Source organism: Micromesistius poutassou (assembly GCF_964030765.1).
Source record: "Micromesistius poutassou genome assembly, chromosome: 8".
NCBI lineage: Eukaryota > Metazoa > Chordata > Actinopteri > Gadiformes > Gadidae > Micromesistius > Micromesistius poutassou.
The window spans coordinates 17,010,315-17,025,690 of NC_140278.1; the positions used below are offsets into that span (position 1 = coordinate 17,010,315).

General features: G+C 41.6%; 2 protein-coding genes across 4 annotated transcripts; both read right to left on the bottom strand.

Moving 5' to 3' along the window:
- Nucleotides 1-2,953: 2,953 nt before the first annotated feature.
- Nucleotides 2,954-10,077, bottom strand: LOC311351559 (uncharacterized protein). Of its 2 annotated transcripts, XM_084471723.1 has the most exons (10): nt 9,567-10,077; nt 8,551-8,919; nt 7,395-7,766; nt 6,827-6,877; nt 6,502-6,565; nt 6,370-6,413; nt 5,377-5,524; nt 4,915-5,028; nt 3,392-3,423; nt 2,954-3,157 (listed from the first exon to the last, which is right to left on the bottom strand). In XM_084471723.1, the coding sequence occupies exons 1-10, from the start codon at nt 9,984-9,986 to the stop codon at nt 3,134-3,136; spliced, it is 1,638 nt and encodes a 545-aa protein (XP_084327849.1). In that variant the 5' UTR covers nt 9,987-10,077; the 3' UTR covers nt 2,954-3,133. The 2 variants fall into 2 exon arrangements, with proteins under 2 accessions (XP_084327849.1, XP_084327848.1); XM_084471722.1 differs by lacking the exon at nt 2,954-3,157 and having other exon boundaries at nt 3,398-3,531.
- A 270-nt stretch (nt 10,078-10,347) lies between these two features.
- Nucleotides 10,348-15,019, bottom strand: sri (sorcin). 2 transcript variants are annotated; one of them, XM_084471130.1, is made up of 8 exons: nt 14,866-15,019; nt 13,155-13,202; nt 12,775-12,844; nt 12,632-12,675; nt 12,112-12,259; nt 11,605-11,718; nt 10,997-11,055; nt 10,348-10,756 (listed from the first exon to the last, which is right to left on the bottom strand). In XM_084471130.1, exons 1-8 carry the CDS (start codon nt 14,914-14,916, stop codon nt 10,730-10,732), a joined length of 561 nt encoding a protein of 186 aa, XP_084327256.1. In that variant the 5' UTR covers nt 14,917-15,019; the 3' UTR covers nt 10,348-10,729. The 2 variants fall into 2 exon arrangements, with proteins under 2 accessions (XP_084327256.1, XP_084327255.1); XM_084471129.1 differs by having other exon boundaries at nt 13,155-13,205; nt 14,866-15,018.
- Between the last annotated feature and the right edge of the window lie 357 nt (nt 15,020-15,376).

A 15,376-nucleotide genomic window follows, 5' to 3' on the forward strand; every position in this document is an offset into this window, starting at 1 on the left:
GTATCCAAATTTCCCAACTGGGATTAATAAAGTACATTTTAAGATATTTTTGATCAATAATTCTTCCTCATCCCTTTTCCTAACCTTTTGGTTGGTTTTTCGATCATGTCCGTATGGTTTCCAAGGTCAAACATTCACTCTTCTTCCGATAATTCCTCAGATGTTATTTTTCCTAATGATTCTCCAATAGTGGACGGACAGGAAAGGTAGCATTTTAAGGTAGCAACGCAGCACACAGGCCATCCATTGTTGGATGAACAGTGCGAGGCTTTCATGTGCAGGCGTATCGGTGACAGGGAGGGTGTGGGGGGACGAGGAGGAAGAGTGCTTTCAGGAGGCAGGGTTGTAAAAAAAATAGACGTTTTTTTTAACTTCAAATCAAACAAGGGAGGTAGGTAATACAAGATGGCCTATGTGTTAATGGCTAACTGGATTGGTGCGCATGTAGACACACAATCTCGCCTCTCTACACCCACTCCTGCAAACATGTGTATGTAAACACCCATATGTACACACACACACACACACACACACACACACACACACACACACACACACACACACACACACACACACACACACAGAAAGGCATGCTTTTGAAACACAAAGGCAGGTTCAAATGCACCCACGCATATATGACCACAAATGGGCGCACAAACAGAGGTTGGCATATCCAACCAAGCAAATATATTCAAGCAGACACACACATACACACACACACACACACACACACACACACACACTTAAACTCACAGATACAGAAGGGATCAGGGTCATCAGTGAGAGTCTGACGCTAGAGCAGTTTAATTTTTCAATTAGGTTGTTTTAACAACCTTCTGCTCGTTAAGACTTATCAGAGAGATAATTCACCAGTAAAACCTGTTTCCTGGTATACCATGACTCAGGCCATAACTTCATATCTGTGTGTTATCTATGTATTCATCTGTGCATGTATGTATCTATCAATTTATCCATCTGTGTATCTATGTATCTTTCAATTTATCCATGTGTATCTCTGTATCTATCAATGTATCCATCTGTGTATCTATATATATTTATTTATTTATTTATTTATTTATTTATTTATTTATCCATTTGTGTATCTATGTATAGCTATTTATCCATCTGTGTATCTATGTATCTATCTATTTATCAATTTGGGTATGTAGGTTTCATCTATGTATCCATATATGTAATCTGATCTATGTATCTATTTCCCTATATAAGCAGAAGTTTATCATTTATTTAGCTGCCTACTCCTCAACCAACTAACTACCCAAAGAACAGAGAGTAGATAACACAGACCAGATATCAGAGAGTAGACACCAGGACAGTCTTAATAAGCAAATAAAAGGTGACTAAAATGTACCTCATTAGTGGTTGAAGTTCACTTTATGCCTCTGCTCGTCCCCATGTTGTCACAGTCACAACTTGGCTCCAAGAAATAACAGGGACACATGCACACACACACATGTTGACACACAGGTATATATGTGGGTGTGTGTGTTTGCTGGTTGTGTAGAACAAAGCAGGGCTCTGTGTTTAGTGGGACCCTTAAGCCTCAAGGGCCGGTGTTGTGATATTTGCGTCTTCTCAAAGAGCACTTTATTACAACTCTGACGCCTAAATAAGCCCAATCTATAGCAAACACAATCACCCACCCATCCACCCACACACAGACTTATATACATACATACACACCTGTATGTATGTACATATTGTATCGTACAATAAATCAGCCCCAAAATATATGTACTCAGGATATTAAATCTCTTCTCAGCTCATCCTGCACACCCTGGTCATAAAGATTGGTTCAGCCACGCGCGATGGTGAGGAAGATGATGGCGATGACGAAGACCTTTAGCCTGTTATGTGCTTGACTCTGTATTGATGCCTGTGAGTGTATTTCATGAAATCACAAGTTAATAAAAACGTGATTGGTTCTAAACTTGTGTTAGAAGCAACTGCAGTGTTGCTAGGAAATCCCAGGAATGGTGAGGGTCTTTTCGAAGGTTTGAACCAATGCCTTCCAGGTCATGGTGGAGCTGGAAGCCCCTTGGAGGGGAGTATATTAACGTTGAATCAACTTCTATTCAAATCCAAGGAACAGATGGCAGATGCCTGATTATAAAATACAGTAGAAAATATCTTTGATTTGGAGACTTTTTGAGGGGATCGTTATTTCAATATCAAGTATGTTGTCTAGAGTTTTTTTGACCAAGAAGAAAGTGTTACCAGATTGTTTATAAAATATTGTATATGCAATTCTGGTTGTTAATTATGTAATGGAAAGTAAGTGTAACTTTTTTCATGTCAAAACCTACAACACATGCTTTTGATTGTATAGTTTAATTTGAATGAGCATTTGTAATAACACGGGCGAACAATACCTAAATATGCATATAATTGGTTGTCAAAAATACATTCACAGCACAATATGGTAATTAAAGGTTGTGATAACCGTTTCCACATTTACGAAACTCTGAAACAGATGATATGCAATACTTGTTGGTTTGGAGCCATCCGAGGGCCAAGGTTAGGTCTCTGGCTCCACCTGCTGGTGAGAAACTACAATGCATCTGTTAATGGAATGGGGAAAAAGGTGAGGTGAAATCATACACAATGTATTATTTAACTTTGATAATCAGGAGCCATATCTGAGGTTATTGTGTGTGTACTAAATATGAATACATGACATGAACTGAAAGTTACTAGGTAAGCAATGTTATTTGAATTAACATTCACAGACGGATTGTTCGTGTTTTGTTTAATTCATTGTGAGCAATACAAAAGTTTGACAACACAATTGTAGCCAATGTTCAGGCAGTTGATGACAGCAGGCCTACACTAATTCCATAACACATATAGTTATAACTGTGTAACAACCATGTAATATGTAATATTGTCAAATAAAAAAGTTATTATGTTATGAGACAAAAAGCCAGGCAAGAGGGGTTGTTTTATTTGCAAAAGTTTATTATATTGAACGGCTGACCTGGTTAATAAGGTCTGAACAAGTTTCCATGACAACAGAAATTGACCTGACTAAATATTTTTGCCATACTCAAAGAAAACAAATCACACAGCTCAACAAGGTTAAAGAAAGGTCTTGGGGTTGTGATGGTGGCTGGCTTCACATTAAAACGGCCTGGATGAACTGAGAAGAGAGGAGAAAACACAGGTCAGGTGTAGTTTGTACTATCACCAGTACAACTATAACAACTACTACTGTATATGGATTTCAATACACTTTTAACAAATAGGAAAAATACAACACAACAGAAAGCGTCAACCCGTAGGTGAATAATATGCAGTAAATATTATTCCACATGTGTGAAGGAATGCTGTGTTGTGGGGGAGGCTGTTGGGGAGTGGATCCCTGTATACACACCTTATTGAAGGTGAAGCTGGGCTGGTAGCGTTCTGCAACAGATCACATGATCAGTTTACACTTTCACACGATGTGAATCAATCGCCGCGGTAGAATCATTGGCAAATGGGACCACCCCATACTTTGACTGATTGTAACGTCTATGGATATAAGACGTTAAACAATCGTCTAGAAAGCTGTACTTTGTTCAATGTTTTCAAAAGACAGAGAATAAGCCAGAACATTGATTAAAAGATAGTTTAGTAAGCCTAGCAGTCCGCCATTCTGCAAAAGTATAGATGTTATGGTTTTGTAAGAGTACCCTGTAATATGAATCAAGAAATATTTCTGAATATAGGTCTTTGTGGTATTGTGTGGCCTATATAACATGCATTAATTTATGAATAAATAATAAATAAAATATTAATGACTGATGATGAAATGATGATGAAACTCAATCTGGACGGTTTTCCAGGAAAGGCATCTCCCATCCATGCCCTCTCCTTCCATATTGAGAACTATGGCTCAGATGGTAGGGAGCCTGGGCATGACAATAGATAACCAGCTGTCCTTCACTACCAATATGGCTGTGACAACCCACTCCTGGCGACTCATTCTCCACAACATCAGCAGGATCAGTCTGTTCCTCAACCAGAAGGCCACACTGGTTTTAGACCAGGCTCTTGTCATCTGGTGTCTAGACTACTGCAACTTCCTTCTGGCTGGTCTGCCTGCCTGGGCTATTCATCCTCTGCAGCTCACCGGCTGGTCTTGAACCTACCCAAGTCCACCCACAATACACATCTCCTTCGTACCCTGCACTGGCTACCGGTGGCTGCTCGTATCGGTTAACAGTCAATGATACTAGCCTACCATGCATACCAATGCCTTAGCCCCATCCTTCATGAAGAACATGGTCAAGCTAAACACCCCAGCCCTTCAGCTATGCTCTGCGGCCGCCAGACGGCTTGCTACTCCCTCACTATGAGGAGCCCAACTGCCAATCAACTAAATCGTTTGCTCTCCTGGTTCCACAACAAATGTAATGTTATGTGCAGCTAGCCTGATAAGGGCAGGGAAAATCAAAAATGCGTATTAGTCTGGAACCTCTCTTTTTCGGTTTCCAAAGGGCATTATCAACGGGCAAAGACCAAAATGTTTCGGGACGCGATTGAACAGACCTGCAACCAATCAGAGTAATGAAACGTGTGTTACATCAATGGCAGCCATCTTGGTTGTTTATGAAATTGCATAATTGGCCCTCCCACACGGTACACCTCTAAACCTGCCCCATAGTAGATAAACGGTTGTGATTGGCTCAACCCGGGCCAGGTCCGTTTGAAACCTGTCTGAACGACAGAGGGGAGGGATGCATATAACAGAGAAAATAAAACACAAACTTGCAGATTCGTCCTGTTCCCAGCGTAGCAATGTACCATATTTATATACAAATGAAATACTAACTCTGCAGCGCTGGAAAGACAATTCAGGATTATTATTTCACAACATTTTGAAAACAGAATACGAGACCACATTGTGGCTACCTTTCAGAAGGAGCAGTTTAGTGACCACCTCCATGTAGTCGTCATACATGAGGGCTCCCTCGGAGCCGTAGCGGCGCCACAGAGCCTGGAAGGTCAGCTCATCTACGGCAAGATCTGAAGGACACGTTTAGCACCGTTAACATGCGCAACACAAGGGACAACTACAGCCGGAACATTTGTTTATTACTAGTACATGAGCCCCACATCTTTGTTGCACGGTGTACGTGTATCTCTTATTATAAGCATGTGTTTAGAGTTACATGTAAGAATCTGCTATTCCTACTGATTACTGGACCCTTTGGCTGATAAGTGTACTGCAGCCTGCTCAAGCTTGTGCATATAACCTGCTCATATATTGGCAATTGATTGATTTTTTCATGTAAAATCTGACATTTGCTTAGGACAGGATAACATGGTTTCTCTCGGTATGTTCTTAACGTATTATTTAAATAGCATAATGACCTTTGGCTGCCAGAATATTATTGAATTGGGCCGCAGTGATGAATCCTAGGTTGTCCTCGGAGCTCTCGGTAAACTCTTTCTTGGTGGCAAGTACATATTTGCTGAGGTTGGAATACTCCAGTATATCAAGGGAGCCAGATTTATCGTTCTGGGGGTTGGTTAAAGCATGTGTACACCCACTTGATTATACATACACACACGCACACACACTATCTCTCACACATACATGCGTGCACACACACACACACACACACACACACACACACACACACACACACACACACACACACACACTCAGACCTGCAGTTTTACAGTTTTTTTTACAGTTTTAAGAATTGATCATACTAGCTAGCACTCTTGTTTCATAAATAAACTATTACAATATATAACTTAAACTCACCCAAAATATACAAATAATTGAAAACATCAATAAATTAATATGTAAACAAATCAGGCCATTGTTCAGAGACAAATCTTTCTGAAGAGACACCCACTGATGTTATCTTGTTATCTAGTTCTGTGCCCAGAGTATATCTCTTGATGATAAGTAGAGCTATGCCTGCCACTGACTGCAGCATGCAGGGGAGCAATCTGGATTTGACGTTTCACAAAACAATGTGCTCTGTGCCCACCCAACCAAACACACCGTTCATAACAATGCCTCATTTGTTTTCAATTGAACCCCTTTAATTCCAGAAGCATAATTCCTCCAAAATTGAACTAAGAATTCAGTCACTGGGAAATGAAAGAGAGGAGATAATAACATACAACTAGTATGCATATGAATAGTATGCAATAGGATCACATACTTAAATAGATAGTTAGTATTTCTGTGTCCTACATGAAACAATTATCTACCAGCAAATGTAATAATCATACATCTAAAAAAAAATGACTGTAGCTCGCTTTGAATAAAAGCATGATACAATAAGTACTAAGTTATAAGATATTTATCTGCCTATAACTTTACCAACAGTGTATGTTCAAGGATACATCCTTGAATGTCACCAGGAGGTGGGCTGTGTTGAGACTCAGAGCTGTAAGGGAAAAGAGAACAGGGATTGTTATAGTGGCTCCAGGAGGATTATGGGGCACTCAGTCCTGACGAGGGAAGAGAGAGCTCACACTGGCCACGTAGAGCTGAACCCTCCTCCTCCAGCTTGGCCAGCACATCCTCAGCATTCAGCCTCTGGAGGGAGAACACAGACAGTTGGATTCAAGTTTGATAGAATACACATGCATTTGTATGCATGTGTTTGTATACATTGTGGAGTGTGTGTAATTTATGGCTGGTTTAAGTAGCCTCGCCTGGCCCAAGTCGGCTTTATTGGCCCCTGGCTGGGTGAGGCTGCACCCCTGTGGAGCATTGACTAATCAGGGCAAACATGCCCTGATTAGTCAATGCTCCACAGAGTGAGAGAGAGAGCTCAGACATGTCAGTATTCACCACCTGCTCGGCAGTGTCTGTCGGTGTCCTGGTTGTAGGGCTCTGCCCCTCAACCTGCCAAAGACAAAACAACCAGATTTAGACATATCATTGAGGCCCATGGCTCGTTTTGTTATTGCTTTACCGTACTTTTCTCAACGAGCACCACCCTGACTGGACGAAAGTATCTGCGTCTTTAGCTGAACCTGTCCACAACACAGCTTCGGTCCAGACTCTTTTCATGTTTACCTCCAAGGTGAAGCAAGCTACCTAGCTCTGTATGAGCTGCAGAATCTCTCCCTATCCTCAAAAGGAATCTGGGGACCTGTCTCAGTTATAAGTACCTTTGGATTAAACTGCGTAATGACTAAATGGTGGTTTACATCTACATCTATGCGGATGGTTGTGTTGCAGTGGCCCCTTTGATTTGAGCAACCTTTACACAACAAGGCTCTACAACCATGTCGCAAGGTTGCGTTACGTTTCTGATGCCTGGTTGTATTGCTTACATGCTGCTGTTGTCCATGCCTAAATAGGCCTTACCATGTGTGTATGGGTGTACATTTAGTGCATAACGTAGTTTAACACTTACATAACCACATGACTCCATCGTGAAATTTTCACACCGAAGTCTGTTCGGCCATTGAAGGGCAAATTTCTTCATCAGCGGTTCGCAGTCATCACGAGCTAGCTCACAGGTAGCTAGGCAGGGGGGCCGTGCCCGTCCGTCAACACACTCGGGGGCGTACACAGAGCACAGAAAGCTCCTCAGATGCGGAGAGCATTCAACTTTGACCAAAGAATCGAATTGATGCAACTCACGGCCTGCATCCTTCTGGGTGCTGTGGCCCAGAAGGTTCGGATACACCGTTTGATTATACGATAGTTCCTTACACATCGGAACATTGATGGCCTCACATGTTGGCTCTGGCTTTGGCTCTGGCTCTGCTCCCAGATCCACAGGCTGCCAGAGAGAAAAACACATTACAGAAAGGAGCAGAACAAACCAAGTGTGCCATACTCACTTTTCAAGTTTTGTCTCCACCTCCATCAGACTTTGTCTTCGTAGGCACATGCCTTCTTGGGTATTTCATCATGTGTCTATTTTATCTCTTGCGGATGGGCTTGCGTCTTTCTATCTAGCCTGGATGGGGGCTTGCCTCTTTTTGTGATTTGTTTTATGCAGATCTGGGGTGTATCTCCTTATCCCACCATAGCAGCCCACCTATAGGACCCCAAGTAGGATATCGAAACAGGGTCCCTATACCCCATACCCCATACAGCGTTTCCCCTTAAAGGTTAGCCCTCTAGCAGGTAGAGTAGGGCAACAGGAGAAACGTATTGGATACAAGACACCTTATAACGTGTGCACCTTATAACCATACAAGAACTACAATTCCCATGGTGCAGGTCAACTCTACCCTTCTATAGGTTCTGATGACAACCATACGTCAATTTAGACAGTGTTGTCTAGTGGTTTCTATAGTCAATATAAAGTAGTGCCTCAATAGTGCTACAGTGCTTTCTAATACGGCAATTTTCACAGGCTACAATAGAGTCGCTGCGATGTATGTTGATAATTGAATGATGCAAGGGGCTAATCTTCTGAGTCCATTTAGTCCCTGCGTGAAAAACAAATATCATAATCCCTCGCAATATTCTTGCTCTGAACTTGAGCAAGCATACGGGCTATAATGTGTGTATTGGTGTACACAACAGAGCAGTAGTTTGACCATCCAAACACTTACATCACATGTCTCCGTGGTGAACTTTTCACACTGAAGTGAGTTCGGCCATTGAAAACCAAATTTATTCATCAGAGGTTCGCAGCCATCGCGAGCTAGCTCACAGGTAGCTCGGCACGGGGGACGCGGCCGTCCGTCAACACACTCGGGGGCATACACAGAGCACAGAAAGCTCCTCAGATGTGCAGAGCATTCAAGTTTGACTAAAGGATAAAATTGATACATCTCAAGGCCTGCAAACTCCTGGTTAGTGTAGCCGAGAAGGTTTGGATACACGGTTTGATTATACGATTCTCCTTTACACATCGGAATACTGATGGCCTCACAGGTTGGCTCTGGCGTTGGCTCTGGCTCTGCTCCCAGATCCACAGGCTGTCAGAGAGCAAACAAACATTTTAGAAAAAAAACTGAACAAACCAAGTGTGCCATACACACTTTTCAAGTTTTGTCCCCACCTCCATCAGACTATGTAACTTTTCAACCATTCAGTGGACCCTTTTACATTTTAAATACTGGCGACAAATACTATCGACATTTTAGATCGCTGTTAACATGCACTTGTTTGACGTCTGGTACTTGTCTGTTGTCTGGTCATCATGTCTTTAATGCACAATAACCTTGTCTCACACAGCCTCTCTTATCGAGGGAGTCCCACAGACTCTCTCGTTTTATAGTGTAGTAAAATAGGAATTTGTGCACCTGCAATGCATAATTTGAGACACCGTGTTACCGTGTTGTATTTGAAAGCATTTTTCTCTGTGACTTCAAATTTACTAATCTAAATCTACATCCACATTTTAGATCTAAATCTTATATATACATTGAAATCATAAATCGAAATGCTAGAGATTTAGGGTTTGGATTTAGATATAGAATTCGGATTTCTTTGCTAAATCCTAACACGTTAAGAACGTTTTTGAGAAATAGGTCTAAAAGTTTACAAACTGCACCCCATAAAATACTCTAGTCTCTATGGTTACAAAATAGGAGAGGCAAAGATAAACACTTTGTTCACCTACATGCACACAGACGGTGTGACGGTGATTGATAGTTGGTAAACTTGAGCATCTGATCTGCGGCGGCCAGGGGATATCTCGCTCTCTCGCCACCTGCTCGCAGTCTTTTTTCACCCTCGTGCAGAGCGCACGGCACGGCGTGGTGTAGTCTCCGGTTAGCGGGTCCCCTTGTGGCGCAACCACACGACACATCAACTCGGCTGTATAGGGCGAACAGCGCGTCTCGATGAGCCGTTTCATCAACTCCGCGCCGCCGTTTTTCATGTAGATGCGCATCCCGCGTGGGTTGTGGCACGTTGTGTTGTAGCTCACATTTCGACAAAAGTCGATTTTCAAAGGTTTGCAGTGGTGTCCGCTTGCTGCCACAGAAGAACTTAGTCCCAGAACCAAGAAGGTCCACAGGATCACCATGACGCTAAACATTTCCGATGATCAACTTTCGGGAGATTTTGGAGTAGCCTGTCAGCGCATTTGCGCATAGAATACAGCGGGCCATACAGTTCGAGGGGGGCCTCAAATATAGTATTTCGTTACGCAACTACGTATCTAGAGAAAAATACGTGAGGGAACGCACAATCGATTTATAATACGACTCTTGGACTGCATTCCAATGTTTGGGTTAGATAACAAGTGTTGATAAAACCTATAACAAAAACTCGAATCAAATCGAATCGATCGATCAATTTCAAGATAATGCAACAGCAATATTAATGCTTTGGAGGCAGACTTTTATTTGTGACATAGCCCAGCCAAATTAATTTGTTTAAAGAAGGACCAACCAGCGTTTGAGTATATTTTCACGTTTATTAATTATTATTCATTACATGTAGAAAATAACAGTGCATTTTATGAACCGTGAAAAATGGGAGATTTATGTAAAGTTTGATACAATATTTTGCACCGAGTAGTGGTTGGCCGTTATTCATTTAAAACCTAACACTCCCATTCCATTAAAAGAGACAAAATAACACAAACAATGTGGTTATAGTGGTTATAGTGTGGTCCACCTGGACAGCACCCCTCACTTGCCATCTTATTGTTTTAATGTTAAACTGGAATGTGGTTTGTTTAAATGCAAGATATGGCTGCAGTAAGAACAAAATAAAACATCAAGACATGTTATGAATGGAGTGTGAGTGAGGCAGACCATCGCTCTCTTCTCTTCCTTATGAACTCATGGTAACCTGTATGAACTGGGAAGAATACATTAGGAAGGGGTGATTAGAATAACATGACAAACAGTACACCTCTAAAGGGAAGTATCTGGATATGCACATTATGTATAGGGCCAGCCTGGTTAGGCTTGTAAAACCTTAGTTGGTTAATGTCTTAAATGATGCACGATTGATATGATGTTGTCTTAGTCTCTTGTTGTAAGAAAAAATGTCAAGGGATATGCAAAACACATTGTAAATATATAAACAAACACTCACATCATCATACTGAAAGGCAGCCGTGCCTTGTTGTGAACTGTCTCTTCTTCGGAAGTGATCTGGAACACACACGCACAATTGAGTTCTAGGTGTAATGTAAAATATATATATATATAATGATATTGCCTTCTTGAATGTCTAGTAAAATGTAGATGTCCACGAGCTGGGAGGTTGCAGATTGCAACTGCTCTTCCTCACTGGCTATCTGAGGCGTGCCGAGAGAGGGTTAACTTCTCAGAAATGTATATCAAAACGGCAAGGCCTATGGCAAATTATTTTGATTGAATTAAAAGCTCTATCTCTCTAGAGACATTGATCGTTCTGGAATACTGTAGCAACATGACAGCCCGGAGGCCAGCGGCGCCGCTCTCTATGTAAATATAAAAGGGCTCATTCTCAGGTTACAAATACACAAAGTATCTTACTTTCATGGGATTATACACTAATTACAACATACTTTTAATTTTATATTATATTTCTAGTGATTATGTTCTGCTCGGTGCCCCTACATTTTCAGACACACTGCATCTTTTTGTGTGTTGTTCACCAACTGCTACTACAATACACAGAGCCTATGATAGTATATTTGGAGTGTGAGGGCATCTCACCAGTGAGGCTGCGCAGCCGAACACAACAGGCCACGTAGTCGTCGAAGGCTATCCGGCCTTGGGTGCTGTGGCGTCGAAGCACAACCCCCAGACTCTGGGGGCTGAAGTTATAACCTGCCGCCCGAGCACAACAAACACAACTCGGTCAACAAACATGCAGCAGGGCAATTATTTATTAACAGCTGTGTTAATATAAAAAAAAAAAAAAGGTGACCTCTTGCAGGTTGAAAGACGTGTTATATCTGTACACATGTCCAGAGTATTCATCATATATGTTTGGAGATATTATTGAGATCAAGACACAACCAAACGATTCGAGATGACACAAGAAACTTTACACTTGTTAGGTTCGAGTCTACTTCCTGATTAGGCTTTCAAGACGCAGAAGTTTAATTTGTTCTCATTTTAATTCACAAACGGAAAAAAAAGAAATTGCATATTTTTTTTCTGAAGTGTCAAGTTAGTTTGCACGACCACCGCTGGATGAGGATAAATCCTTGTTCCTACCCATGCTGCTCAGGGCCTGCTGCATCTCCTGGGCCTCGATGGTCCCACTGCGGTCGCGGTCCATGGCTATGAAGTTCTGCTTCCAGCCGTTCAGGGCCGCCGACAGCTCCTTGAACTCATTGAAACCCATGGAGCCCGACATGTCCCGCTGACACAACCTTCAGTTAAAGAATGAAACCTTTTCTCGTCTTTAGGAAGACACATACACCATGAGCAGCAGTATTATTGGCAAAGTTATATCTTTGTGATGGTTCAAGTGACATCAGAAGTTGCTATTGTTTGTCACTGTTTATTGTGAACAGTCATACATTTTTAAATCAAAGTAGGTAGCCTTTTGTTGCACTCTTCAACTTGACACCAACCTAACTCCTAAATTCTTACACACACACACACACACACACACACACACACACACACACACACACACACACACACACACACACACACACACACACACACACACACACACACACACACACACACACACACACACACACACACACACACACGATGAGGATACGTCCAGCATGTTGATCATGAGTCTGCACGTCTCCAGATTAAAAGCTGTAAGAGAGATAACATTCGAACAGTTCAAAAACTGACCGGAGCCATCCCAGAGCGCTTCATGATGGGACAGCATGATGATGCTAAATATGCACTCACGCTTGTAGGAGCCAGCCATTCCACACTGTGTGAGACATCTCTGAAGCTCCTCTGCAGAGATCTGGCCATCCTGTTGATGGTCGCAAACACACAGTGGTGAGGAAACACCGTTAGAAGGTGTTAGGGTGTGAGACTCAATAGCTTGATGGCACCAGCCTCTGTTTACGACATATTCCACAGTTGCTGATATGAAAACTATATGAAACAAGGGTAGGAATGTGTAGGCCCACTCTCTGGTATGCAGAGAACACCAACATAGAAGTAATGGTTGTCTTACGAAGGTCACTGCATGTTATTTTGAGGTAAGGATATCTTTGAGCAGCACTGAATTTTGAAGAAGTGGTGAACTGTGTGGTGTGAATGCTGTGTGGTATCGTTACCTGTCCAGCTACAGATGAAAAGAATCCGTAGAGAGGATCCTGCTGCTGCTGCTAGAGAGACAATGGAAGAGATTGAAACAGAGATGGAACAAGAGTTAGAGTAAGAGTTAGAGTGAGAGTTAGTATAGCACTTTTTTGGTTTAATGTAAAGAAAAGTCTTGGGTACACTTTGTTTACCTTTTGACTTATATTTTATGGATGGACTGGAGGAAGATATCCTCAACAGTTTGTTAAAGAGGATATTACCATGTGGCAAGATCCTCTAAACAAACTCCAGAAATCACCTTTTGACCAATAGTATTGTTATTAACCAATAGTATTGTTATTAATCAATATTATATATTATCATATATATATATATATATATATATATATATATATATATATATATATATATTAATGTGTTGATGGCCATTAGTCTAGCCTTCATTTTCTCTCTATGACACCCATGTCAACATTTTAGGCACCAGTAATCGTTATTGTTGTTTTGGTCAAAGGATGGGAAGGAGCATTCAATGGCTCCGTCTGTTCTGGATGAACAATGCATTGGAGGGCGTAGCTTTATGGCAGGACATTGCCATTCTTGAGATCCCGTGATGGCTAAACGCTCCAATCGGTGGACGTTGCACAGTTAAGCGATTGCACATTGACCCCAGGAGAAACTAGTCGAAGTTATCTGTTTTATGTATACTAATGGATAGCACCATTAACCAAAGTAAAGTGTATGTTCCGTTCGGAGTAAATGTAAGCATGTGGACTATTAAGCCAACAACTTAAGCCAACAACAATTTCCGCCCACCCCTTCCTCTTCAGAGAAAACAAGCCCATAGTTTTCACACCCTCTTTGTCAACGACCCCATTTGTGCATTTACATGCATATTTCACAATCTCTTAATGAAACAGTTTACAGACATGCTCTGCTTCCTATTGCTGAAGGAAGGGGCTTGACGGTATAGGCCTGCACGTTTTATCTTTTATTATTTATTTAGGTTAAGTCTCGTTTCTTCAGCAAATCAAGACATATTTTTTCATTATCTTTTTATATTTAAATCGCCTTTCTTAACAGAGGCGTCGAGTTGGACCCCCTTAGTTTAGCCTTTTCTGCGATAACTTGCGGTCGATTGAGTATCGATCACTGATAATTATCGGTAAGAGTCCAAAGATGTACATAAACATAAATTAGGCCTATAATAACATGGACAGATTTCTGAAAGGAAAAACGTGGACATTTATAGTTTGGCGGAAAAAAGGGGACGCACCTTTTGCCTATTATCGTGATAAAAGTACTGTACTAGTGGAAGATTGAGCAACATGCCCAACGGTTTACTATAAGCCTATGGGTTTTGGTAAACCAGCCAAAAACAAGCCAAAGTAGGCTCCTCGAATAAGGAATCGTGGTAGCCTATATTCTTATTATTATTGCCATATGATCAGTATCGGCCATGCCTGCAGAAACAGGGACCATTTCCGGGAACAGCTCCAATCGGGTCCAGCTGCCCCCAGACACGGGAACGTCTGATCACAAACATACCTACTCGTTGAGATCACGCATCTTTCAACACACCAAATATTACATTCCTTATTTTGTACGTACAATTGGCGCCAGGGCCTCTTTGTAATTCTGAACAAAATTCCAAGTGTGAGCAATATCCGGACGCTACGCTTTACTGACAATATCGCCTAAAAGTTGTGCGTCGTTTCTTTAACTTACCCCCATCCCATACCCCGCTTGCGGGGGAGCGCCGTATCCCGGATAAGCCATCGCTTAATGCTTTCAGATATCAGCTGTTTTTAACAAAAGTGGGAGCGCTCTCTGCTCGTCGGTGTCCGTGTGTCCAGGCTCGCTGATCTACGGATAGGCGTGTCGTCCCCAAACTGCGTTGTACATGCAAATAATTGACGAAGTGTTGATACATTCGTTTTTACTTTTTTGTAAGACACTGCATACACTGTATTTTTATTGTATTTATTTGGCAAAACAGTGTGGACCAAGAACAATTAAAATCAGATGTTGGAATGCGGGACGTCATCAGGTTTTGTAATCGTGGGCCTACTCATCTTCTAAATAAACGGATCAGCCTGCCCTCTGGACCACCCCCAGTATCACTATAACATAAAACATAACATAAATAACATAAAAACATAAAACATAACATAACAATTTTGAATTAAAAAAATAGCAAAAAAAAAAACACTGGGTGACGTCATCTCTCTGCGCCAGC

Bases quoted from the DNA above. Each gene is read 5' to 3' on its own strand.
- LOC311351559 (XM_084471722.1), bottom strand. From the start codon at position 9,986: ATGTTTAGCGTCATGGTGATCCTGTGGACCTTCTTGGTTCTGGGACTA. The intron at 5,525-6,369 runs GTATCCTTGAAC...ACCAACCCCCAG, and splicing joins TCCTGGTGACATTCAAGGAT to AACGATAAATCTGGCTCCCT. The intron at 3,532-4,914 runs GTAGCCACAATG...TTATATCCATAG, and splicing joins TAAACTGCTCCTTCTGAAAG to ACGTTACAATCAGTCAAAGT.
- sri (XM_084471129.1), bottom strand. From the start codon at position 14,916: ATGGCTTATCCGGGATACGGCGCTCCCCCGCAAGCGGGGTATGGGATG. The intron at 13,206-14,865 runs GTAAGTTAAAGA...TTGTCTCTCTAG, and splicing joins AAGCGGGGTATGGGATGGGG to CAGCAGCAGCAGGATCCTCT. The intron at 12,260-12,631 runs GTATCCTCATCG...AGGTTGTGTCAG, and splicing joins TCATGATCAACATGCTGGAC to CGGGACATGTCGGGCTCCAT.